The following is a 25,888-nucleotide window of genomic DNA, read 5'->3' as shown; positions in this document are numbered from 1 at the left end:
CCCGGTGGGATTTTTCCCAGTTTTGGGTTTTTTCCCCTCAGTTGCCCTCCCGTGGCCATTTTCCTGGCGCAGGAGCGGCTGGCGAGGCGGGACCACCGGAATTCCGGATCCTTGGAATTCGATGTGGTGGAGCTCAGCGATTCCATGGGCTGGGAATTGGCGCTGGTGAAACGGGAACTCCGGAGGCTCCAGGGGGAGACGCGGATATGGAACGGTAACGGTGGGAGAGGGAGAGGGAGCGGGAGCGGGATTGGGGTTGGAATCCCTAAGGATTGGGATTGGGATTGGGGTTGGGGTTGAAGTTGGGATGGGGATTGGGATTGGGGTTGGAATGCCTCATGATCGGGGTTGGGATTGGAATCCCTCGGGATTGGGATGCCTCGGGATTGGGATTTGAATTTGAATCGGAATCGATTGGGATTGGGATTGAGATCTGGTTGGGATTGGGACTAGGGTTGGGATTGGGGTTGGAATCCCTAAGGATTGGGGTTGGGATTGGGATCCCTCAGGGTTGGGATTGGGATTGGAATCCCTCAGGATTGGGATTGGGATTGGAATCAGAATCTATTGGGATTGGGATTGGAATCGGGATTGGGACGGGAATCCCTCGGGATTGGGATTGCGATCTGGTTGGGATTGGGGTTGGGATTGGGATCGCGATTGGAATCCCTCAGGATTGGGACTGGGATGGGGATTGGAATCAAAATGCCTTGGATTGGGATCAGGTTTGAGATTGGGATTGGGACTGGGATTGGGGTTGGGATTGAGATTGGGATTGGGATCTGGATTGGTATTGGGTTGGGATAGGGATTGGAATCCCTCAGGATTGGGATTGGGGTTGGGATTAGGGTTGGGGTTGGGGGATTGGGATCAGAATTGGGATTGGAATTGGGATTGAGATGGGGATTAAGACTGGGATTGCAATCAGGATTGAGGTTAGGATTGGGATGGGGATTGGGATTGGGGTTGGAGTTGGGATTGGGATCTGGATTGGGATCGGGGTTGGGATTGGGATCAAGATTGGGGTTGGGATTGGGATTCTGCATGATTGGGGTTGGGATTGGAATCCCTTGGGATTGGGATTCGGATCGGGATTGGGATCTGGATTGGGATTGGAATCTGGTTTGGGATTGGGGTTGGGGTTGGGTTTGGAATTGGGGTTGGGATTGGGGTTGGGAGTGGGGTTGGGGTTGGGATCAGGATTGGAATTGGGATTGGGACTGAGGGTCAGGGGGGATCCCACCCAGATCCATACCTCCAGAGAGGTCCCGTCATCCCTCGGGATCAGGATCGGGATCAGGATACATGCCTCGTTCCTCCCCAGGGCGCGCGGGGCCGAGCGGGATCTGGGTGGAATTCGGGGAATTGTCCTTCCACTTCCGCGCCTATGGAGACCTGAGCGAGGGGGAGCTCGACTCCGTCTGCCAATTCCTGCTCTGGCGCGTGAAATCCCGGGAAAAGGCCGCCCTGCGCCAGCTCCGGGCCTGCTTCTGGGCATTCCAGAGGTGAGGAAAACCACCCCTTCCTGGGTTTTCCTGCCCCTGTTTTCCCTGGAATGCTGGGAAAGGGCGGGAAGTTGATGGGGTGGGATCAGCGTGGCATTCCAGAGGTGAGGAAAACCACCCCTATGTCCCTGTTTCCTGCCCTGTTTTCCTTGGAATGCTGGGAAAGGGACGGGAATCTGATGAGGTGGGATCAGCGTGGCATTCCAGAGGTGAGGGAAAACCACCCCTTCCCGGGTTTTCCTGCTCTGATTTCCCTGGAATGCTGGGAAAGGGTGGGAAGCTGATGGGGTGGGATCAGCGTGGCATTCCAGAGGTGAGGAAAACCACCCCCATGTCCCTGTTTTCCTGCCCTGATTTCCCTGGAATGCTGGGAAAGGGTGGGAAGGTGATGGAGTGGGTTCAGAGTGGCATTCCAGAGCTTGGATCCCAACCCTCCGGAGGAGGAGGAGGAGGAGAGGAGGAGCTCCAGGCTCAAGGATCTCATCCGGGAATACTTCGAGTGGGATGGACTCGGATCCCAGGAGGAGGAGGAGGAGCTGGGAAGGGCTCAGGTACATCCCGGTTTTACTGGGAGATGATCCCGGGTTGGGAATGCCTGGGGTTGGACGAGGGTGAGGATTTGGGATGAGGAGGAGGAGGGATGTGAGCTCCCCATGGATTTGGGATGAGGCATGTGAGCTCCCCATGGATTTGGGATGAGGGATGTGAGCTCCCCATGGATTTGGGATGAGGGATGTGAATCTCCATGGATTTGGGATAAGGAAGAGGAGGGAGGAGGAGCCATTTGAGCTTCAGATGGATTTGGGATGAGGAGGAGGAAGGATGTGAGCTTCCCATGGATTTGGGATGAGGGCTGTGAGCTCCACATGGATTTGGGATGAGGAAGAGCAGGGATATGATCTCCTTTGGATTTGGGATGAAGAATTTGAGTTCCCCATGGATTTGGGATGAGGAAGAGGAGGGAGGAGAAGAAGGAGCCATATGAGCTCCCCATGGATTTGAGAGGTGGGATATGACCTCCCCATGGATTTGGGATGAGGGCTGTGAGCTCCCCATGGATTTGGGATGAGGAGGAGGAGGGCTGTGAGCTCCCCATGGATTTGGGAGGTGAGCTATGATCTCCCATGGATTTGGGATGAGGGATGTGAGCTCCCCATGGATTTGGGATGAGGGATATGATCTCCCCAGGGATTTGGGAGAGGGGATATGACCTCCCCATGGATTTGGGATGGGATGGGATGAGGGCTGAGCTCCCCATGGATTCGGGATGAGGGCTGTGCCCTCCCCATGGATTTGGGATGGGATCGGATGGGAGCAGGGCTGTGATCTCCCCCTGGATTTGGGATGGGATGTGATGGGATGGGAGCAGGTCTGATCTCTTCCCTGCCCTCAGGATCTGCGGGACTGGGAGAGCTGGGTCCGCTCTGACATCCGACGCTTCCTGTCCGTCTACCCCAACGAGAAGTTCTCCGGGAGAGCCATCGCCAGGATATTCCACGGGATCAGTAAGGACTGATGGGATGGGATTTGGGGATCTGGGATCCCTTCCTGCCCCTCTTCCCCCCGCTGCCATTCACGGTTTTCCGCAGGCAGCCCCCGCTTCCCGGCACAGATCTACAGGCGGGATCGGCGCTTCTGGAGGAGGCACCTCCCCCTGGATTTCCACTGGATCGCCCGCCTGGCCACCCAGGAGATCCTGGATGCTGCCAGGTGAGGGGCATTCCCGGGAATGTCCTTCCCACACCCTCCCCCAGGAGCCTTTTTCCGGGGGCGTTTTATCGGGATTTTGTAAATTAATAAACAGAGCCTGCCGGGAACGGGATCTGATGGGTGTCACAGTCCATCCCTGGATCCCGCAAAGCCAGCCCTGGATCCCACAATCCATCCCTGGATCCCATGAATCCATCCATGGATCCCACAAAGCCATCCCTGGATCCCACAGTCCATCCACTGATCCCACAAAGCCGTCCCTGGATCCCACAATCCATCCCTGGATCCCATGGATCCATCTGTGGATCTCATGAATCTGTTCCTGGATCCCACAATCCATCCCTGGATCCCACAATCCATCTCTGGATCTCATTAATCCAACCCTGGATCCCACAATCCATCCACTGATCCCATGAATCCATCCATGGGATCTCACAGTCCGTCCCTGGATCCCACAGTCCATCCACTGATCCCATGAATCCACCCTTGGATCCCATGAATCCATCCCTGGATCCCACAATTCAACCCTGGATCCCACAATCCATCCACTGATCCCACGAATCCAACCCTGGATCTCACAATCCATCCCTGGATCCCATGGATCCATCCACTGATCCCATGAATCCATCCATGGGATCTCACAGTCCATCCCTGGATCTCATGAGTCTATCCCTGGATCCCACAAATCCATCCATTGATCTCATGAATCCATCTGTGGATCCCATTAATCCATCCCTGGATCCCACAATCCATCCATTGATCCCACAAATCCATCCCTGGATCCCCCCAGTCCCTCCCTGGATCCCCCAAATCCATCCCTGGCTCCCCCCAATCCCTCCCTGGCTCCCCCCAATCCCTCCCTGGATCCCCCCAGTCCCTCCCCAGCCCGGGGGCTCCTGTCCCTTGGGATCATTCCGGCTGGGATGGGCTTTGGCAGCGGGTGAGGAGCAGCAGGACCCTCTCCAGCGTCTGCGGCGGCAGCAGCAGCGACAGCCTGGAGGGCACCGGGGGGGCACCTGGGTCCTTCCAGCCCCAAATCCCCCCAAATCCACCCCAAATCCCACCCAAATCCCCCCCAATCCCACCCCACCGGCCGGGGGGGGGGCACCAGGGGGCACGTGGGTCCTTCCGGCCCCAAATCCACCCCAAATCCCCCCCAAATCCCACCCCACCGGGCAGGGGGGCTCCACTGGGCAATGGGAACCCCTCAAATTGGAGCCCACCCCCCACCCCAAAGAGCCCCAAATTGGGGTGGCAGCGGAGCCCAGGAGGCGACACCCCCTGACCCCAACACCTGAGGGGACCCCAAAATAACACTCCCTGACCCCAACACCTGAGGGGACCCCAAAATAACACCCCCTGACCCCAACACCTGAGGGGACCCCAAAATAACACCCCCTGACCCCAACACCTGAGGGCACCCCAAAATAACACCCCCTGACCCCAACCCCTGAGGGGACCCCAAAATAACACCCCCTGACCCCAACACCTTAGGGGACCCCAAAATCCCAGCCCCCAAATCCTACCTCCTAACACCCAACACCCCCCACTCCAACAGGACCCCAAAATCCCAGCCCCCAACCCCAAAATCCCAAGCCCAACACCCTGATGGGACCCCAAAATCCCAGCTCCCAACCCCAAAATCCCACCCCCTAACACGCCCGACCCCAACAGGACCCCAAAATCCCAAACCCACCCAACCCCAAAATCCCACCCTCTAACACTCAAAACCTGATGAGACCCCAAAATCCCACCCCGTAACACCCAACACCCTGATGGGACCTCAAAATCCCAGCCCCTGACCCCAAAATCCCACCCCTTAACACCCAACACCCCCCACCCCAACGGGACCCCAAAATCCCACCCCCGACCCCAAAATCCCAACACCCAACTCCAACACCCTGATGGGACCCCAAAATCCCACCCTGTAACACCCAACACCCCCCACTCCAACAAGACCCCAAAATCCCACCCTGTAACACCCAACACCCTGATGGGACCCCAGATTCCCACCCCTCAAATCTCAACACCCCCCCCACCACACTGGGACCCCAAAATCCCAACCCCAGCTCCCAAAGAGGACCCCAAAGTCCCACATTTTGGGTGCCTCCATCTCCCCCAGATCCCACATTTTGGGTGCCCCCCATGTCCCCCACATTTTGGGTGCCCCCATATCCCCTACACCCGCCATTTGGGTGCCTCCCATTTCCCTCAGTACCCCATATTTTGGGTGCCCCCCATATCCTCCATACCCCATATTTTGGGTGCCCCCCCATACCCCAGGTGGGTGCCCTCCATGTCCCCCTGATACCCCCCATTTGGGTGCCCTCCGTGCCCCCATTTGGGTGCCCCCATTTCCCCCCACACCCCATATTTTGGGTGCTCCCCCATGTCCCCCAATACCCCACATTTGGGTGCCCCCATTTCCTCCCACACCCCACATTTTGGGTACTCCCCATCTCCCCCACACCCCACATTTTGGGTGGCCCCCTGTGCCGCCATGTGGGTGCCCCCATTTCCCTCAATACCCCACAATTTGGGTGCCCCCATTTCCCCCCACCCCCCACATTTTGCCCCCCCCCATCTCCCCCGTGCCCCCCTGTGGGTGCCCCCATTTCCCCCATACCCCATATTTTGGGTGCCCCCATTCCCCCTCCCCACACCCCACATTTTGGGTGCCCCCCATCTCCCTCGTGTCCCCATGTGGGTGCCCCCATTTCCCCCCACACCCCACACTTTGGGTGCTCCCATCTCCCCCGTGCTGCCCATTTTGGGTGCCCCCATTTCCCCCCAGACCCTCCCATTTTGGGTACCCCCCCATCTCCCCCGTGCCCCCCATGTGGGTGCCCCCATTTCCCCCAATACCCCATATTTTGGGTGCCCCCATTTCCCCCCAGACCCCCCATTTTGGGTACCCCCCCATCTCCCCCGTACCCCAGGTGGGAGCCCCCCTCGAGCCCGAAGTGGCTCCCCGGGAACACCCCCGGGAGCTCCTTCGGGGACACCCCCGGGAACACCCCCGGGAGCTCCTCCGGGAGCTCCTCCGACCGCCGGTACCGAACACGGGACAGTGACAGTGCCTGGGGGGACACGGGACAGATGGACAGGGATAGGGACAGATGGACAGGGACAGGGACAGGGACAGAGGGACAGGGACAGGGACAGAGGGACAGGGGACACGGTCAGGGGACAGGGGGACAGGGACAGGGGACAGGGACAGGGACAGAGGGACAGAGGGACAGGGACAGGGACAGGGGCCAGGGGGTCAGGGGGCCAGGGCCAGGGCCAGGGGACAGGGACAGATGGACAGGGACAGGGGACAGGGACAGGGGACAGGGGGACAGGAGACAGGGTCAGGGACAGGGGGGACACGGGGACAGATGGGACACGGACAGGGACAGGGACATAGGGGGACAGGGGGACACAGGGGGACAGAACCACTGGGACAGGGAGGGGAAAAGGGGGAGACAGGGGGGGACACCGAGGGAGGGACCCTGTGCCCAGGGGGTCCCTGTCCCCAGAGTGTCCCTTTCCCCCTGTCCCCAGGGTGTCCCTGGGCTGTCCCCTGTCCCCAAGGTGTTCCCTGTGCCCAGAGTGTCCCCTGTCCCCAAGGTGTCCCCTGTCCCCAAGGTGTTCCCTGTGCCCAGAGTGCCCCCTGTCCCCAAGGTGTCCCCTGTCCCCAAGGTGTTCCCTGTGCCCAGAGTGTCCCCTGTCCCCAAGGTGTCCCCTGTCCCCAAGGTGTCCCTGTGCCCAGAGTGTCCCCTGTCCCCAAGGTGTCCCCTGTACCCAGAGTGTCCCCTGTCCCCAGGGTGTCCCTGTCCCTGTCCCCAGGGTGTCCCTGTCCCCTGTTCCCGGGATGTCCCGAGTCCCCCAGGCCCCCCCATGTCCCCAGGATGTCCCACATTGCCAGGGTGTCCCTGTCCCCAAGGTGTCCCCTGTCCACAGGGTGTCCCTTTCCCTGTCCCCAGGGTGTCCCTGTCCCTGTCCCAGGGATGTCCCGAGTCCCCCAGACACCCCCCCCCATGTCCCCGGGATGTCCCACATTCCCAGGGTGTCCCACATCCCAAATATGTCCCGAGTCCCCAGGATGTCCCACGTTCCCAGTCCCCCCCCATCCCCAATCCCCCCCCCGCAGGGCCGTGTGTCCCCCCCCTTCCCTCTCTCCCCCCAGTTCTCCCAGTGCCCCCCACTTCCCCAGTTCCCCCCAGTCCCCTCCTCCCAGTGCCCCCAGTTCCCTCAGTGCCCCTAGTCCCCCCAGTGTCCCCCAGTGTCCCCCATCCCAGTCCCCCATCCCAGTTCCCCCAGTCCCCTCTGTACCAGTTCCTGTCCCGTGTCTGTGCCCTGGACCCGTGGGAATGTCCCCCATCCCAGTCAACCCCAGTCCCTCCCAGTCCCCCCAGCGCCCTCAGTCCCCCCATTCCCCCATTCTCCCAGTCTCCCAGTGCCCCCAGTCCCCCCAGTGCCCCCAGTCCCTCCCAGTCCCCCATCCCAGTCCCCCCATTCCCCCCATTCCCCCAGTCCCTCCCAGTCCCTCCCAGTGCCCCCATTCCCCCAGTCCCTCCCAGTCCCTCCCAGTGCCCCCAGTGCCCCCAGTCCCCCCCTTACCCTGTCGGTGTCCGTGCCCTGTACCCGTAGGAGGGCTCGGGGCCCCCCGGCCGGGGCCGGGCAGCGAATCCCGGGGACAGAGCCCAGAACATCCTGAACCCTCCGAGCGTTCCGGGACAGAGCCTGGCACAGGGACACCCGGTGCTGCGGGATAACGGGATATGGGATTGGGATAATGGGATAATGGGATTGGGATGGGACAGCGACAGGGACAGGGACACATGGTGCTGGATATGGGATAATGGGATAATGGGATATGGGATAATGGGATTGGGATAATGGGAGAGCACCCGGCACAGGGACACACGGTGCTGGATATGGGATAATGGGATATGGGATAATGGGATATGGGATAATGGGAGAGCGCCCGGCACAGGGACACACGGTGCTGGATATGGGATTGGGATAATGGGATTGGGATGGGAGAGCGGCCAGTACAGGGACACACGGTGCTGGGATTGGGATATGGGATTGGGATAATGGGATAATGGGATTGGGACGGGACAGGGACACACGGTGCTGGATATGGGATATGGGATTGGGATAATGGGATTGGGATAATGGGATTGGGATGGGACAGGGACAGGGACACAGGGTGCTGGATATGGGATAATGGGATATGGGATATGGGATAATGGGAGAGCGCCCGGCACAGGGACACACGGTGCTGGATATGGGATTGGGATAATGGGATTGGGATGGGAGAGCGACCGGCACAGGGACACACAGTGCTGGGGTTGGGATATGGGATTGGGATAATGGGATTGGGATGGGACAGCGACAGGGATGGGGACCCGCGGTGCTGCAGGATAGTGGGATATGGGATTGGGATAATGGGATTGGGATGGGAGAGCGCCTGGCACAGGGACACACAGTGTTGGGGTTGGGATATGGGATTGGGATAATGGGATATGGGATAATGGGACAGCGCCCGGCACAGGGACACACGGGGCTGGGATTGGGATATGGGATAAAGGGATAATGGGATAATGGGATATGGGATAACGGGAATGGGATGGGACAGTGCCCAGCACAGGGACACACGGTGGTGGGATATGGGATAATGGGATAATGGGATAGTGGGATATGGGATAATGGGATTGGGATGGGACAGTGCCCAGCACAGGGACACACGGTGGTGGGATTGGGATAATGGCATTGGGATAATGGCATTGGGATATGGATCAGGACAGCACCCGGCACAGCTTCCGCTGGTCCTTTGGGATATGGGATTGGGATAATGGGATTGGGACCAGGACAGTGCCCAGCACAGGGACCTGCAGTGCTGCAGGATAATGGGATAACAGGATTGGGATAATGGCATTGGGGCAGGGTGGGATGGGGATTGGGATGGGATTGGGATTGAGATTGGGATTGGGATTGGGGTGGGGTGGGATGGGATGGGGATGGAGATGGAGATGGGATAAGAAATAGGATAGGGTGGGATGGGATGGGATGGGATGGGATGGGATTGGATGGGATGGGGTGGGGTGGGGTGGGGTGGGATGGGATGGGATGGGATGGGATGGGGTGGGATGGGATGGGATAAGAAATAGGATTGGATGGGATGGGACGGGATGGGATGGGGTAAGAAATAGGATAGGATGGGATGGGATGGGATGGGATGGGATGGGATGGAATGGAATGGAATGGAATGGAATGGAATGGGCTGGGCTGGGCTGGGGCTGGGATGGGATGGGATGGGATGGGATGGGGTAAGAAATAGGATAGGATGGGATGGGATGGGGTAAGAAATAGGATAGGATGGGATGGGATGGGATGGGATGGGATGGGATGGGATGGGATGGGGTGGGGTGGGGTGGGGTGGGATGGGATGGGATGGGATGGGGTGGGATGGGATAAGAAATAGGATTGGATGGGATGGGACGGGATGGGATGGGGTAAGAAATAGGATAGGATGGGATGGGATGGGATGGGATGGGATGGAATGGAATGGAATGGAATGGAATGGGCTGGGGCTGGGATGGGATGGGATGGGGTAAGAAATAGGATAGGATGGGATGGGATGGGATGGGGTAAGAAATAGGATAGGATGGGATGGGATGGGATGGGATGGGGTAAGAAATAGGATAGGATGGGATGGGACGGGATGGGACGGGATGGGATGGATGGGGTGGGATAAGAAATAGGATGGGCTGGGCCGGGCTGGGCCGGGCCGTGCCCCAAGCAGCCTCTCCCACCTCCTGCACCGCCCTCGCGATGGGATCTGCTGGGTCCGGTGGGTCCATGAGCAGGTCCAGGAGGATCCTGCCGGGCACACAGGGCCGGGGGATGGACTGGGCCAGCTGGAAGAGCTCCCGAACCCCCTCCTCGATGTTCACCAGCTCCAGGAACCCCGCGCGGAAGCCGCTCCTGCGGGAACGGCCGCGCTCAGCCCGGGGAGATCCATCCCGGACATCCATTCCCGGCATTCATTCCCGCTCACTCTCCGGCAGCGCTCTTGGACAGGGAGTAGAAGGAGACGAGCTGGATGGAGGAGGAGAGCGGGGGCCCGGCCTCAGCCAGAGCCCGGCGGAACGACACGAACGGGCGATCCGGGGAGAAGGAGCGTTCCTGGTGCACCTGGGGGGGGAAACGGGGGGGAATGGGGTGGGAATGGGGCGAGAATGGGGCAGGGAGTGCCCTGGTGCACCTGGGGATGGGAAACGGGCTGGGAATGGGCTGGGAATAGGGTGGGAATGGGGCGAGAATGGGGTGGGAGTGGGGTGGGAATTGGGCAGGGAGTGCCCTGGGAATGGAGTGGGTAATTGGACAGAGAAATGGGGCTGGAAAAGGGGGAATGGGGTGGGAATGGGGTGGGAATGGGGCAGGGAGTGCCTGGGAATGGGGCTGGAAAAGGGATAATGGGGGCACTGGGGAAGTGAATTAGGGGGGAAATGGGGCGGGAATGGGGCAGGGAGTGCTCTGGGATAGTGGGGTGGGGAAAGGGATAATGGGGAGGAAATGGGGTGGGAATGGGGCAGGGAGTGCCCTGGGAATGGGGTGGGCACTGGGCCAGGGCAGGGGGGCTGCCAAGGGGCACTGGGGGCACTGGGGGCACTGGGGCTGCCCCACCTCATCCACCAGCAGCAGCAGCGGCTCCTCGAACGCCAGAGACAGCAGGGCCAGCATGGAATGGCGGCTGAGAACATGGCCTGGGGTGGGAATAACAGAATAACGGGAAGGATGGGAATAATGGGAATAATGGGAATAATGGGAATAGTGGGAACGGGAATGGGAATGGTGGGATGGGTTGAACTGGGGAAACTGAGGCCCGGGGAGGGTTTAAGTGGAGCCCAAGAGGGGCGAGTGATGCCCGAGGTGGATTTAAACCAGAGCCCAGAGGGGAAAGTGAGGCCCAAGGAGGGGTTAACTGGGAAACAAAGGCACGGGGGAGGGGGGGGGTTAGGCAGAGACCAGCGGGGAAACTGAGGCACAGGAGGGGTTTAACTGGGCACACCGAGCCCTGGGCTGGGTTTAACTGGGCACACCGAGCCCTGGGCTGGGTTTAACTGGGCACACCGAGCCCCGGGCTGGGTTTAACTGGGCACACCGAGCCCCGGGCTGGGTTTAACTGGGGAAACTGAGGCACAGGAAGGGTTTAATCGTGCCCACCGAGCCCTGGGCTGGGTTTAATTGGGACACCGAGCCCCGGGCCGGGTTTAAACGTTCCCACCGAGCCCCAGGTCAGGATTCCTCATTCCCAGCTCCCCCCGGGCCGGGTTTAACCCCCTGCACTCACCCGTGGGGTCCCCAGGGTTGACGACCCAGAGCACTTTGGGGGTGCAGCGGCCCCGCGCGTCCCGCAGCTCCCGGCGGATCGCGGCCACGTCCGGGGCCCATTCCCGGGATTCCTCCAGGGGGTACGGGATGGGTACGGCCCCCGCCAGCCCCGCGGCCAGCGCGGCCAGGGGGGGGCCCGGCACGGGCACCAGGACCCCCGTGGGCACCGCCGAGCGGGGATCGACCAGCAGGGACAGCACGAACTGCCGAGGGAAGGAGGGACAACGGGACCCGTCGGGGCGAGGAATAAAAATTTTGGATTTTTTTTTATAGGAATGTGGGGAAGTTTTAAGAGATCCCAGTTCCAGAGCCGGAGATTGGGGGGGGCTTTTTTTTTTTTTTCGACCGGATAAGGGAGATAAAAAAACTATTATAAAATATATAAATAATGTATATTTTTAAAAATATATTTTATATATATATATAAAAATATATATTTATATTTTATATAGAATATATACATTATATATAATATATTATATATAGTTTTACAATTATATATATAATATATATTTTATATATATTTTATATATATTATATATTTTATACTATGTTATATTATATATAGTTTTATAATTATATATAATATATATAATATATATTTTTATAATATATACTATATATATTATATATATTATAATATATACTATATATATTATATATATAGTACATATATTATATACATTATAATATATAATATATATTTTATATATATTATATATTTTATATTATATTATATATAATTTTATAATTATAAATATATTATATATAATATATATAATTTATATTATAAATATATATATATTATATATATAAAATACATATATAATAAAAACCCTGAATAAATCCGCAATAAAACCCCTCCCCCCTTTCTTTGCTCCCTGAGTTCGCAGCGGGGTATTGAAATTGAAATTTTAAATTTCTTCCATTTAAAAAAAAAAGAGGGATTTTTTTTTTTTTTCCCGAGTTTCTGGTGTCTTTCTTCGATTTAAAAAAAAAGGGATATTTCTTTTCTTTTCCCGATGGTCAGGCCGGGGGTTTAAGGCTGGAATTTCCGGGGAACAGGGAGGAGAAATAAAAATATGGGTGGTGTTTTTATAGGAATGGGGTGAAGTTTGAAGAGCTCCGAGTCCCAGAGTTGGGTGTCTGGGGGGTCTTTTTTGCAGCGAAAAAAACACTTTTCAGACAAAAAAATGAAATATTAACCTTATTTAAAGAAAAAAACTATTATAAAATATATATATAATATATATATATTTTATATATATATTATATATATTATATATTTCATGTTATATTTTATTATCTATAGTTTTATAATTATATATATTATAGATATAGCATATATAACATATTATAAATATATATTTTATATATATTATATGTAATTATAGAACTATTACATATATAATATATATATTATAAATATATATATTATATGTATTATATATATATAATTATAAAACTATAAAACTATTAAACCCGAGGGGGTCTTTCCTCCACCCGAAAAAAAAATACTCGGTGCTGGAGTAGAATTATTTAGAAATATTTAAATAACTATATTTAGATATTTATTATATATAATATATATAAAAAATATATATATAATATATAATATATAATATATTTTATAAATATCTAAATATAGATTATAATAATATATATATCTTTTTATATAATTATATATAATTATATATAATTATATATAATTATAAAACTATAAAACTCGTGGAATTTAAATTTATATTTCTTCCATTTAAGAAAAAAAAAAAAGACGGATTTTTTTTTTCTTTCTTTTCTCGACAGTCGAGACGGGGGTTTAGGGATGGAATTCTCGGGGAAATGGGATAAGGTTAATATTTCATTTTTTTTGCCTGAAAAGGTTTCTTTTCGCTGCAAAAAAAGGGGACTTCCCCTTCTTTTTTATTCGAGTCCAGCACCGAGTTTTGTTTTTTTGGAGGGAGAAAAGACCCCCTCGGTTTTAATAGTTCTATAGTTTTATAATTATATATATATATATACATATATATATAAAAAATATAGATATTGTAAATATATATATTTTATATATAATATATATAATATATAATAAATAAAGTAACATATGGTATAATATCTAAAAACATAAATATATATTTTTATAAATACATAAATATCATATAAATGTAATAGTATATAATAATATATATAAATATATATTTATAATATATATTGTATATAATTATAAAACTATATATAATATATATATTTATAATGTATGTAATATATATTATATATTTACTTACAAAACTATTGATAATATTATATATATATTTATAAAATATATATTATATATTATATATATAATTATAAAACTATATATAATATAATATATTATGACATAATATAATATAAAATATTAAATTTCTAAAATTTAAATTTAAATTTCTTCAATTTAAAAAAAAGAGGGATTTTTTTTTTTTTTTTTCTTTTCCAACCGGTGGGATTTTTTTTTTTCCTCATGGTCAGGCCGGGGGTTTTTCCAAGGCTGGAATTCCCTGGAGTTTGGGAAGGGAAGGGACTGACCGGCAGGATGGAGGCGGTGCCGCTGCACAGGATGATGTTTTTGGGGTCCGAGGGGATCCCGTCCCGCCGCTCCAGGAACCGGGACACGCGCTCGGGAACACACCGGGATCGGTGCTCGTGGTTGTACCCACCTGGGAGGGCACCCCGAGATCAGGGGGGCACCCTGGAGATCGAAGGGGAGCCCCAGAGACCCCAGAAATTGTTTGGGGGCACCCCAGAGATTGTTTGGGGGCACCCCATAATTCAAACAGGCACCCCAGAGATCAAAGGGGCGCCCCAGAGACTGTTTGGGGGCACCCCAGAGATCAAAGGGGCGTCCCATAGCTCAAACGGGCACCCCAGAATTCAAACAGGCACCCCAGAGATTGTTTGGGGGCACCCCAAAGCTCAAACAAGCACCCCATAATTCAATCGGGCAACCCAGAGATTGTTTGAGGGCACCCCAGAAATCAAAGGGGCACCCCAGAGCTCAGAGGGGCACCCCATAATTCAAACGGCACCCCATGGGTCGTTCTGAGGGCATCCCGACGGTCTGGGCACCCCAAACCTCAAACGGTCGTTCTGAGGGCACCCCCATGGCTCTGGGCACCCCATAACTCAATTGGGTACCCCATAACTCAAACGGGTACCCCATAACTCAATCAGGCACCCCATAACTCAAACGGGCACCCCATGGGTTGTTCTGAGGGCACCCCAAGGCTCTGGGCACCCCATAACTCAAACGGGCACCCCACAGATCACCAGACCCCCCGCGGGACACCCCACAACCCACCCACCCACCCCCACACTGAGCACCCCACGGGATCCCGACCCCCCCTCCCGGCACCCCCCAAACCCCGCCGGGGTGACCCCAAAACCCCTCAAAGCCCCCAAACCCCTCTGGGGTGACCCCAAAGCCCCCAAACCCCGCCGGGGTGACCCCAAAGCCCCCGGACCCCCAAACCCCTCCGCGGTGACCCCAAATCCCCCAAAGCCCCCGAACCCCACCGGGGTGACCCCAAAGACCCCAAACCCCTCCGCGGTGACCCCAAAGCCCCCGAACTCCCCAAACCCCGCCGGGGTGACCCCAAAGCCCCCAAACCCCCCAAACCCCGCCGAGGTGACTCCAAAGCCCTCGAACCCCACAAACCCCTCTGGGATGACCTCAAAGCCCCTGAACCCCCCAAAGCCCCCAAACCCCTCCGGGGTGACCCCAAAGCCCCCAAACCCCTCCGGGGTGACCCCAAAGCCCCCCAAACCCCCAAACCCCGTCGGGGTGACCCCAAAGTCCCCAACCCCCCCAAACCCCTCCAGGGTGACCCCAAAGCCCCCAAACCCTGCCGTGGTGACCCCAAAGCCCCCCAAACCCCCCAAACCCCGTCAGGGTGACCCCAAAGCCCCCAAACCCAGCCGAGGTGACCCCAATGCTCCCGAACCCCCAAACCCCTGCAGGGTGACCCCAAAGCCCCCGAGCCCCCCCAAACCCCGTCAGGGTGACGTCAAAGCCCCCAAACCCCGCCGAGGTGACCCCAAAGCTCCCGAACCCCCCAAACCCCTGCAGGGTGACCCCAAAGCCCCCGAGCCCCCCCCAAACCCCTGCAGGGTGACCCCAAAGCCCCCAAACCCGCCGGGGTGACCCCAAAACCTCCAAACCCCCCAAAGTCCCCAAACCCCTCCGGGATGACCCCAAAGCCCCCAAACCCCGCCGGGGTGACCCCAAACCCCTCCAGGGTGACCCCAAAGCCCCCGAACCCCCCCAAATCCCACCGATATTCCCGCTGTCCATCTCCCGCAGGATCCGGCGGGCCCGGCCCCGAACGGCCTCGGGAAACGTGTCCGTGTCCAAAAGTTCGGGATAAACACAGGTGGCCAAAACCTGGGAACAGGGATCCAAAACATGGGAACGGGGACCCAAAACCTGGGAACGGGGACCCAAAACCTGGGAACGGGGACCCAAAACCTGGAAACAGGGATCCAAAACCTGGGAACGGGGACCCAAAACCTGGCAACAGGGATCCAAAACCTGGGAACGGGGAGCGGGATTGTCCCCGGGGACACGGGGGGACATTCCCGGGGGTATTTGGGATCGGGATTGTCCCCAGGGACACGGGGGGGACATTCCAGGTGGCACCTAGGGAGTGGGAATGAGTCCTGGGGGGACACAGGGACACGGGGGTGACATTCCCGGGGGTATTTGGGGATCGGGATTGTCCCCGAGGACACAGGGGGGGACATTCCCGGGGGTATTTGGGGATCGGGATTGTCCCCGGGGACACAGGGGGGGACATTCCCAGAGGATCGGGATTGTCCCCGGGGACACAGGGGGGGACATTCCCAGAGGATCGGGATTGTCCCCGGGGACACAGGGGGGGACATTCCCAGAGGATCGGGATTGTCCCCGGGGACACGGGGGGGACATTCCCGGGGGTATTTGGGGATCGGGATTGTCCCCAGGGACACGGGGGTGACATTCCCGGGTGACATTCCCGGGGGTACCTGGCGCAGGACGGGAATGGGAGCCCATCCCATGGAATGCGGGTCGTCGCCGCCGCATTCCAGAGCCTGGAATGTCCCCGCGGTGCCCTCGGGGGCCGCCATGGCCCGGCCCGTGCCAGGGGGGTGGTGCCAGGGGAGGGAAACGGGGCGGGAATTGGGCAGGATATCGGGAAAAGGGACGGGAAAAGGGGGATAACCGGGGGAAACGGGCACGGGGTGGGCACCGGGATTGGGAAACGGGGCTGGAAAAGGGGGATAATTGGGGGAACGGGGCTGGAAAAGGGGGATAACGGTGGGGAACGGGGCTGGAAAAGGGAGATAATTGGGGGAACGGGGCTGGAAAAGGGAGATAATTGGGGGAACGGGGCTGGAAAAGGGGGATAACGGTGGGGAACGGGGCTGGAAAAGGGAGATAATTGGGGGGAACGGGGCTGGAAATAGGGATAACGGGGGGGAACGGGGCTGGAAAAGGGGGATAACGGGGGGAACGGGGCTGGAAAAGGGGGATAACGGGGGGAAATGGGGTGTCCCGGGCACGGGACGGGCACCGGGAGAGGGACAGGAGGGGAAATGGGGTGGGAAAAGGGATAACGGGGGGCACCGGGGGAGAAAGGGGGCTGAAATCGGGGGGGAAAGAGGGACAACCCTGGGCTCGGGGCAGGTCCTGGGGTGGCATAACATGGGCGGAGCTGGGCACGGAGGGACAGACGGACAGACGGGACCCCGCCCACCCCGGGCACCCCGGCACGGACCCCTGCTCATTAATTAAGGCCCCTAATCATTAATTAAGACCCCTAATCATTAACCAGGAGGCCCAAACATTAACCCGGCCCCAAAACAACAACCCGGCCACGCCCCCCCCCCCCCCCCCCCCCGGGGGGGTTTCCCAGGGATCCCGATCCCGGACCTGGATCCTGCCATGGCGGCCGCGGGCCGCTGACCCCGCCCCGGACCCGGAGACCCCCCTGCTCGAGGGGGGGATGGCACCGAGGAGGAGCTGGCATGGGTGAGACCCCCCCACCCCCCCCACGGGACCCTCAGGGTCACCCAGGGGACCCCCAGGACCCCCAGGGGCACCCAGAGAACCCCCAGGGCCCCCCCCAGGGTCATCCGGAGACTCCCCAGGGACCCCCGGACCCCCCCGCGGAACCCCCAAGGTCACCCAAGGTCACCCACGGACCTCACGGGGACCCACGGATTCCCACGGGACCCACAGACCCCCACGGAACCCCCAGGGTCACCCCGAGCCCCCACGGGGACTCACAGACCCCCACGGGACCCCTGGGATCACCCAGACCCCACGGGGACCCACAGACCTCCAGGGGACCCCCCAAGCCCCAGTGGGACCCACAGGGACCCCCATGGGGACCCCCACAGGGACCCCCAGCGTCACCCCGAGTCCCACAGGGACCCACAGACCCCCACGGGACCCCCACAGGGACCCCCGGGGTCACCCAGAACCCCACAGGGTCCCACAGACCTCCAGGGGACCCTCAGAACCCCAAGGGGACCCACAGGGACCCACGGGACCCCCATGGGGACCCCCAGCGTCAACCCGAGCCCCCACAGGGACCCACAGACATCCAGGGGACCCCCCAAGCCCCAGTGGGACCCACAGACCTCCAGGGGACCCCCGGAGTCACCCCAAGCCCCCACAGGGACTCACAGACCCCCACGGGACCCCCAGGGTCACCCCGAGCTCCACAGGGGCCCACAGACATCCAGGGGACCCTCAGAGCCCCATGGGGACCCACAGACCCCAATGGGACCCCCATGGGACCCCCAGGGCCACCCAGAACCCCACAGGGACCCACAGACCCCCAGGGGATCCCCACGGGGACCCCCAGACCCCCACAGGACCCTCAGGGACACCCCAAGCCCCACAGGGACCCCCAGAGTCCCCCTGAGCCCCACAGGGACCCACAGACCCTCATGGGACCCCCACGGGACCCCCAGCATCACCCTGAGCCCCACAGGGACCGACAGACCTCCACAGGATCCCCAGTGTCACCCCGAGCCCCACAGGGACCCACAGACCTCCAGGGGACCCCCAATGTCACCCCAGACCCCCCCAGGACCCCTTGAGTCACCCAGAACCCCCCAGGGACCCACAGACCCCCATGGGACCCCCACGGGACCCCCGGGGTCACCCCAAGCCCCCACGGACACCTCAAATCCCAGAATTCCACAGGGGACCCACGGCCATCCCAAATCCCACAGACACCCCAAATCCCAGAATTCCACAGAGGACTCACAGACACCCCAAATTCCCCGGACACCCCAAATCCCAGAATTCCACAGGGGACCCACGGACACCCCCAAATCCCAGAATTCCACAAGAGACCTCCGGACACCCCAAATCTCAGAATTCCACAGGGGACTCACAGTCACCCCAAATCCCAGAATATCATAGGAGACTCATGGCTATCCCAAATCCCACGGACACTCCAAATTCCAGAATTCCACAGGGGACTCGTGGCCATCCCAAATCCCAGAATTCCACAATCCCACGGACACCCCAAATCCCAGAATTCCACGATCCCACGGACACCCCAAATCCCAGAATTCCACAATCCCACGGACACCCCAAATCCCAGAATTCCACGATCCCACGGACACCCCAAATCCCAGAATTCCACGATCCCACGGACACCCCAAATCCCAGAATTCCACGATCCCACGGACACCCCAAATCCCAGAATTCCACAGGGGATTCGTGGCCATCCCAAATCCCACGGACACCCCAAATCCCAGAATTCCACAAGGGGCTTGCAGACACCCCAAATCCCATGGACACCCCAAATCCCAGAATTCCACAGGGGACCCACGGACACCCCAAATCCCAGAATTCCTCAGGGACCCCCCCGGACACCCCAAATCCCAGAATTCCACAGGGGAGCCATGGACACCCCAAATCCCAGAATTCCCCAACCCCCGGGATTGAGGGAAGCGGGAAGGGGGGGATGGGGGAGGACCCCCCGTGGGGTGACCCCCCCCGACCCTCCCCGTGTCCCCCCCCAGTTTGTCCCCCAGGGCCTCTGCGGGGACACCCCCGAGCTCCCGGCGCCGGTGGTCCTGCGGCAGGTAACCAGAGCAGCCCAGGGAATACCGGGAATATCCCCGGGAATGCTGTGGGAATGCTCCAGGAACATCCCAGGGAATCCCGGGAATGCCGTGGGGATGATCTGGGAACATCCCAGGGGATCCCGAGAATGACTCAGGAGTGCTCCCGGGAGCATCCTGGGGAATCCCGGGAATGCTGTGGGGATGATCCAGGAACATCCCAGGGAATCCCGGGAATGCTGTGGGGACGATCCGGGAGCATCCCAGGGAATCCTGGGAATGCCGTGGGGACGATCTGGGAGCATCTCAGGGAATCCCGGGAATGCTGCGGGGATGATCCGGGAGCATCCTGGGGAATCCTGGGAATGCCATGGGATTGATCCGGGAACATCTTGGGGAATCCCGATGTGATGGTTTCACTCTAGGCCTTCCTGGAGACCAGCTTGTAACCAGGAAGGAACTAGGAAAGTGATCATGGAAGTATTCCATGCTATTCCTTTACGTAACTTGAGGTATAAATAAAGCCAGCAGGAGGGATCTCTCCCTCTTCCTTTCCGGCGAGGTTCGAGGACGGTGGGTCCCTGTTTCGGTCTGGCTTATCTGGAGCTGAGGCCCACAGTGACTGCCGTTATCTGCCACGCGTGAGGGGAGAGCCCTGGGCCGTGTCTGGCCATCCTGCCTGTTCGAAGGGAAGTGGTGAGATTTTTGCTAGTTTGCCTTCAGTTGGCTGGTTGACTTGCTCGGTCTTTGTCCCTTTTTGTCCTTCTCCCTTCTTCCTCCCCCTCTTCCCTTCTTGGGGAGCTGTTTGGGATTTCTGGAGTTGTGGTGTGTGGTATTCTCGTTTTGTGTATCTGTCTCATATGTAAAATATATATATGTATATATTTTTGCTATAGCTTTGGCGGCTTGGGTCTTTTCTTTTCTCTTCCCTCTCTGGGAAGCGGGTCCTTGTTGTCGAGTTTCGGGGGCTTGGCGGGAAGCCAGCTCGAAACTTGCACAGATGGGAAGGGGAGAATAAACCCTGTTCTTTTCCTCTTGCCTTGGGTGGGCACAGACTTTGACTTTGGCTTTAGTAAAGTGCCTTATCCCAACCCACGAGTCCTTTTCCATCTTATTCTCTCTCCCCTGTCGGGCTGGGAAGGGCAGTGACAGAGTGGCTGGGTGGGCACCTGGTGTCCTGCCAAGGTCAGCCCACTACAGAACCACAGGAACCCCGGAACACTGGAATGGAGGGAACTCTGTGACCCTGGAGGGCCGCATGGAACCAGAAGAACCCTCAGACATTTCAGAACCTGGAGGAATCAAGGGGCTATTGTAACACTGAGGGGCCTCATGGAACAAAAAGGACTCTGTGACACTGTGGAAATTCATGGAATAAATGGTCCTGGGTAACACTCCAGGGCCTCATGGAATCAAGGGGCCATTGAGATGCTGCAGAGACTCATGGATATAAATGAGCCCTGAGACATTTCGGAACCTCAGGGAATCAAGGATTTTGGACACTGCAGAATCTCATGGAGCAAAAGGAAACCCATGACAAGGTGGAAAATCATGGAACCAAGAGGCCATTGTGACACTGCAGAGACTCGTGGAGCCAGAGGGACCCTGGGACTCTGTGCAACCTGATGCAATCAAGTGGCCACTGTGACACTTAAGGGCCTCATGGAACAGAAGGAACCCTAGGAATCCATGGAATCTCATGGAAGCAAGGGTCCATTGTAAAAACTGTGGGACCTCATGGAACAAAAGGAGTCCTGAGACATTTCATAAACTCCTAAAATCAAGGGGATATTATGACAATGAAGGGCCTCATGGAATCAAGTCCATGGTGAAACTCCAGGGCCTCGTGGAACCAAAGAGACACAGGAGCACTGGGGAACCTCATGGAACAGTGGGTCCATTGTGACACATCAGGGCCTCCTGGAGCCAGAGGAACCCTGGGACACTGTGGAACATCATGAAATCAAGGGGCCATTGTGACACTGCAGTGGCTTGTGGACCCAAAGGGGCCACTGGGACACTGCAAGGCCTCATGGAATAAACAGATCATTGTGACTTGGAAATGAGGCAAAAAAGGAAGGTGTGTGCCCAGTGGAAGCAAGGTCAAGTGACTTGGGAAGAATTCAGAGATGCTGCTCATCACTGTAGGGAGAAAATCTGTGTGGCCAAAGCTCAGCTGGAGTTGAAGCTGCCAGAAATGTGAGGGACAATAAAAAGGGTCTTTTCAAATATAATAATGGCAATAGGAAGTATAGAATTATCATTGACCCATTCCAGGATGAGGATGGTCACCTCCCACACAGGGACAAGGACAAGGCAAAGGTGTTTCACGCTTTCTTTGCCTCTGTCTTCAACACGGATGACGGACCAAGGGGGTCTCAGAGCCCTGAGTTGCAGGACCATGACTGCAAGAATGATCAACTCTCAGCTATCCCTGACGTTGTGTGGGATCTGCTGCTCCAGCTGGATCCCTACAAATCTCTGGGGCCTGATGGGATTCATCCCAGAATCCCCAAAGAGCTGCTGATATCATCAGAAAACCTCTCTCGATGATTTTTGAGTGGTCTTGGGAATCTGGAGAGGTCCCGGCTGACTGGAAGCTGCTGAACGTTGTCCCGGTTTTCAAGAAGGGCGAGAAGGAGGACCTCAGAAACTACAGACCTGTCAGTCTCACTTCAGTGCCTGGTAAAGTTATGGAGAAGATTATTCTGGGAGAGGTTGAAAAACACCTGAAAGACAACACAGCCAGCAGGGCTTCAGGAGTGGAAAGTCTTGCCTATCAAATCTGATTTCCTTCTATGGGTATGACAAGGTGACCCACCTGGCTGGTCAAGGGAGGCCAGTTGATGTGATCTTTCTGGATTTCAGTAAAGCTTTCAGTCCTGTCTCTCCCAGGATCCTTCTGGACAAACTGTCCAGCCCAGAGCTGGATAAACACATCCTGTGCTCGGTGAGCAATTGGCTCCTGGGTCGGGCACGGAAGGTGACAGTGACTGGGGTGACATCAGATGGGGGTCACTGGTGGGGTTCCACAGGGCTCCATCTGGGCCCCGTGCTCTCCAACATCTCCATCAATGACTTGGATGCAGCACTGGAAGCAACACTAAGTAAGTTTGCAGATGACCCCAAACTGGAAGGAGCTGTTGAGTCCCCTGAGGGCAGAGAGGCCCTGCAGAGAGACCTGGAGAGATCCAAGGGCTGGGAATCACCAACCATGAGAAGTTCAACAGTGGGAAGTGCCGGATTCTGCCCTGGAATGGGGCAACCCCGCATGGACGGACAGACTGGGAAGGAGAGGCTGGAAAGCAGTGCCGGGAAAGGGCCCTGGGGGTGCTGGTGGGTGGCCAGTTGGCCCTGAGTCATCAGTGCCCTGGCAGCCAGGAGGGCCAAGCCTGTCCTGGGGGCATCAGGCCCAGCATGGCCGGCCGGGCCAGGGAGGGGATTGTCCCGCTCTGCTCTGCCCTGGGGCGGCCTCACCTGCACCATTGGGGCAGTTTGGGGGGACACAATGGAAGGGAGAGATTGAGCCATTAGAGAGTGTCCAAAGGAGGGCAACAAAGATGGGGAAGGGCCTTGGGGGGAAGGCGTGTGAGGACACTGAGGGCACTTGGTGTGTTCAGCTGGAGAAAGGAGACTGAGGGGAGACCTCACTGCAGGTCCAACTTCCTGGGGAGGGGCAGAGGAGGGGCAGGCCCTGAGCTCTGCTCTGGGGGGACCAGGGACAGGACTGAGGGTACTGAACAGGCTCCCCAGGGCAGTGGGCACAGCACCAAGGCTGCCAGGGCTCCAGCAGCATTTGGATGATACTCTCAGACCCACGGTGTGACTCTTGGGAATGGTCCTGGGCAGGGCTAAGTGCTGGACTTGGTGATCCTGGTGAGTCCCTTCCACCTTGGCATATTCTTTGAGTCTGTGATTCTGTAATGTCCTGTTGATTCCACGAGGTTCCACAATGTCCCTCTGTTGTTTCTGTGCCATGAGGCCCCCACTGTGGTGTCACCCCCTTTTCTCTCCCCACAGAGCTCCTGAGCCGGTGGCTGGACCCCCCCCCATCCCCACAAGGATTTTGGGGTGTCCTGTGTCCCTCCCTCCCCTGCTTTTATTCTGACACCACCCAGCTGCTTCCAGTGATCCCAGTAAACCTTCCCAGTTCTCCCCAGTCCTGGTTATGGGAGACAGTGGGGGAGGGGTTTGGGGTGGAGTTGAGTTTGGGGGGCAGAATCGGTCCCGGGATGGATCAGAAATGGGGACCCCCCTGTGTTCCCCCTGTGTCAGTCTGCTCTGGGGGGGCTTTGAGAGGGCACCTGCCCCTCAGTAAAGCACCCAACTCACCCTAAAAGGTGCTGGGACCCCCCAAAACCTCCCCACAGCCCCTCAAGGACCCCCAAACATACTCAGAGCCCATTCAGGACCCCACCCAACCCCTTTTCTGGGGGGACTTCTCTGGGCACTGGTGGTGCTGGGAGCCCCCCCGGCTGCGGGTGAGGAGCTCTCGGGTGAGGGGGGTGGGTGGGAAGGGGGCAGACAGTGGGAAAAGGGGGGTCAGAGGGGATAAAGGGGTGGTGGGACACCAAAGTGAGTGGGAGGGCAGAGGGACCCCCCAAAAGTGGAGGAGGGGAGGGCTCTGAGGTTTGGGAGATGATGGGAAATGGGTGGGAGAAGTCAGAAGAGTGGGGAAAGGGGAGGGTGGGACCCCCAAACTGAGCATGAGGGGGCTGGGGATGGAGGGGACAATGGGAAAGTGGGAGGAACAGGGAGAAGGGTGGAAAAGGGTGGGTGGTCTGGCAGGTCTGACAGTCCCATGGGGGTCTTTGGGCACTGGGAGGGTTGGCAAAGGGGGGTGGCCCCCCTGAGCTCCCAACTTACTGTGGGGTGCTGGGGGCTGCTGGATCCAACCTCAAGCCTTGGATTATGCCAACAGTTTCAGTTTAGAGGAATTACAGAGGTGTGACTGAACCACCTTTGTCCCCCAGGTTTTAATGATGGCAAATCAGATCTCTTGATAGAAATGAATTTATTTAGGGTTACAAATGATCACACAAAAGATCTTCATCAGAATTATTTACTGCACAATAGAAACACTAAAACTACCAGGAGTACAGGATAAGACAGGACAGTGCTCTACACTAAAGCAATTGTTGAATCTCCGGCTGCCTTCCCGGCACAGGCTGGGTCTTCCCTCCTCAGAGCACCCTGGGCTGGCTTTGGAGCCCCTCCTGCGGGGGATCTCCGGCCCTTTTCCTCCCCACTGCCTTCCTGGAGCCCTTCAAAAGGGCCTCTCCCACCAGGGTCTGCCGGGGGGATTTGTCCTCCGGGCTCTCCGTCCTCAGCTCGGGGCCTGGGGCAGGAGGGAAGAAGGACAGGGGGGACCTGGGAGGACCCTGAGACCCAAACTGAGTCCCCTGAGACCCCCGAAATTCCCCCCCTCAGAAGTCCCGGGGGGATTTTGGGGCAGCAGGGCCTGGAGGATGGGTGGGTGTGGCCCCCAACCCTTCCCCCCGGGGGAATTTTGGGTGGGCGTGGCCTCCCGGGGTCACTGGGCCACATCTCCTGTTTTTGGGGCCTCAGCGGGGACAGTGGGGGGATGGAGGAGGCTCCCCAAAATCAGAGGCCTCCCCCAAACTGGGGGGTCACAAGACCCCTGCTTATCCTCATCCTGCTCCTCGCAGGTAGGATTTGGGTCTGGGGGTCTCAGTTTTGGTCTGGGGGGGTCTCAGTTTGGGTCTGAGGGGTCTCTGGGGTTTCAGTTTGGGTCAGGGGGTCTCAGGCTTTGGGTCTGGGGGTCTCAGGGGTCCCAAGGCCTCAGTTTGGGTCTGGGGACCTTGGTTCTGGGGGGTCTTAGTTTGGGTCTGGGGATCTCAGGTTTTGGGTCTGGGGGGCTCAGGATTTGGGTCTGGGGGTCTCAGTTTGGCTCTGGGGATCTCAGGTTTTGGGTCTGGAGGGCTCAGGATTTGGGTCTGGGGGTCTCAGTTTGGCTCTGGGGATCTCAGGTTTTGGGTCTGGAGGGCTCAGGTTGGGTCTTGGGGGTCTGAGTTTGGGTCTGGGGGTCTCAGTTTGGGTCAGGGAGGCTTAGGGTTTTGGTCCGAGGGGCTCAGGATTTGGATCTGGGGGTCTCAGGGATCCCAAGGTCTCCATTTGCGTCTGGGGGTCTCAGGGTTTGGATCTGGGGGGGTCTCAGGGGA

The 25,888-nt window shown here is 56.7% G+C and overlaps 2 protein-coding genes and 1 pseudogene across 2 annotated transcripts; 1 reads left to right on the top strand and 2 right to left on the bottom strand.

The window, feature by feature from the left end:
* LOC135404942 (zinc finger protein 850-like) overlaps positions 1-25,888 on the top strand; it is a 317,904-nt pseudogene that overhangs the window by 29,753 nt on the left and 262,263 nt on the right.
* On the bottom strand, positions 4,090-10,243 carry LOC135406433 (alanine aminotransferase 2-like). The gene is made up of 4 exons (XM_064640822.1): positions 10,022-10,243; positions 7,821-7,964; positions 6,150-6,295; positions 4,090-4,209 (listed from the first exon to the last, which is right to left on the bottom strand). The coding sequence occupies exons 1-4, from the start codon at positions 10,241-10,243 to the stop codon at positions 4,125-4,127; spliced, it is 597 nt and encodes a 198-aa protein (XP_064496892.1). The 3' UTR covers positions 4,090-4,124.
* Positions 10,231-16,928, bottom strand: LOC135405525 (alanine aminotransferase 2-like). The gene is made up of 6 exons (XM_064640234.1): positions 16,644-16,928; positions 15,915-16,023; positions 14,169-14,299; positions 11,563-11,806; positions 10,896-10,975; positions 10,231-10,403 (listed from the first exon to the last, which is right to left on the bottom strand). Exons 1-6 carry the CDS (start codon positions 16,743-16,745, stop codon positions 10,263-10,265), a joined length of 807 nt encoding a protein of 268 aa, XP_064496304.1. The 5' UTR covers positions 16,746-16,928; the 3' UTR covers positions 10,231-10,262.

This window comes from Pseudopipra pipra, chromosome W, assembly GCF_036250125.1.
Source record: "Pseudopipra pipra isolate bDixPip1 chromosome W, bDixPip1.hap1, whole genome shotgun sequence".
Lineage (NCBI taxonomy): Eukaryota > Metazoa > Chordata > Aves > Passeriformes > Pipridae > Pseudopipra > Pseudopipra pipra.
Note: the sequence above shows the minus strand (reverse complement) of the source record. Positions and strands in the feature narration are given on the sequence as shown.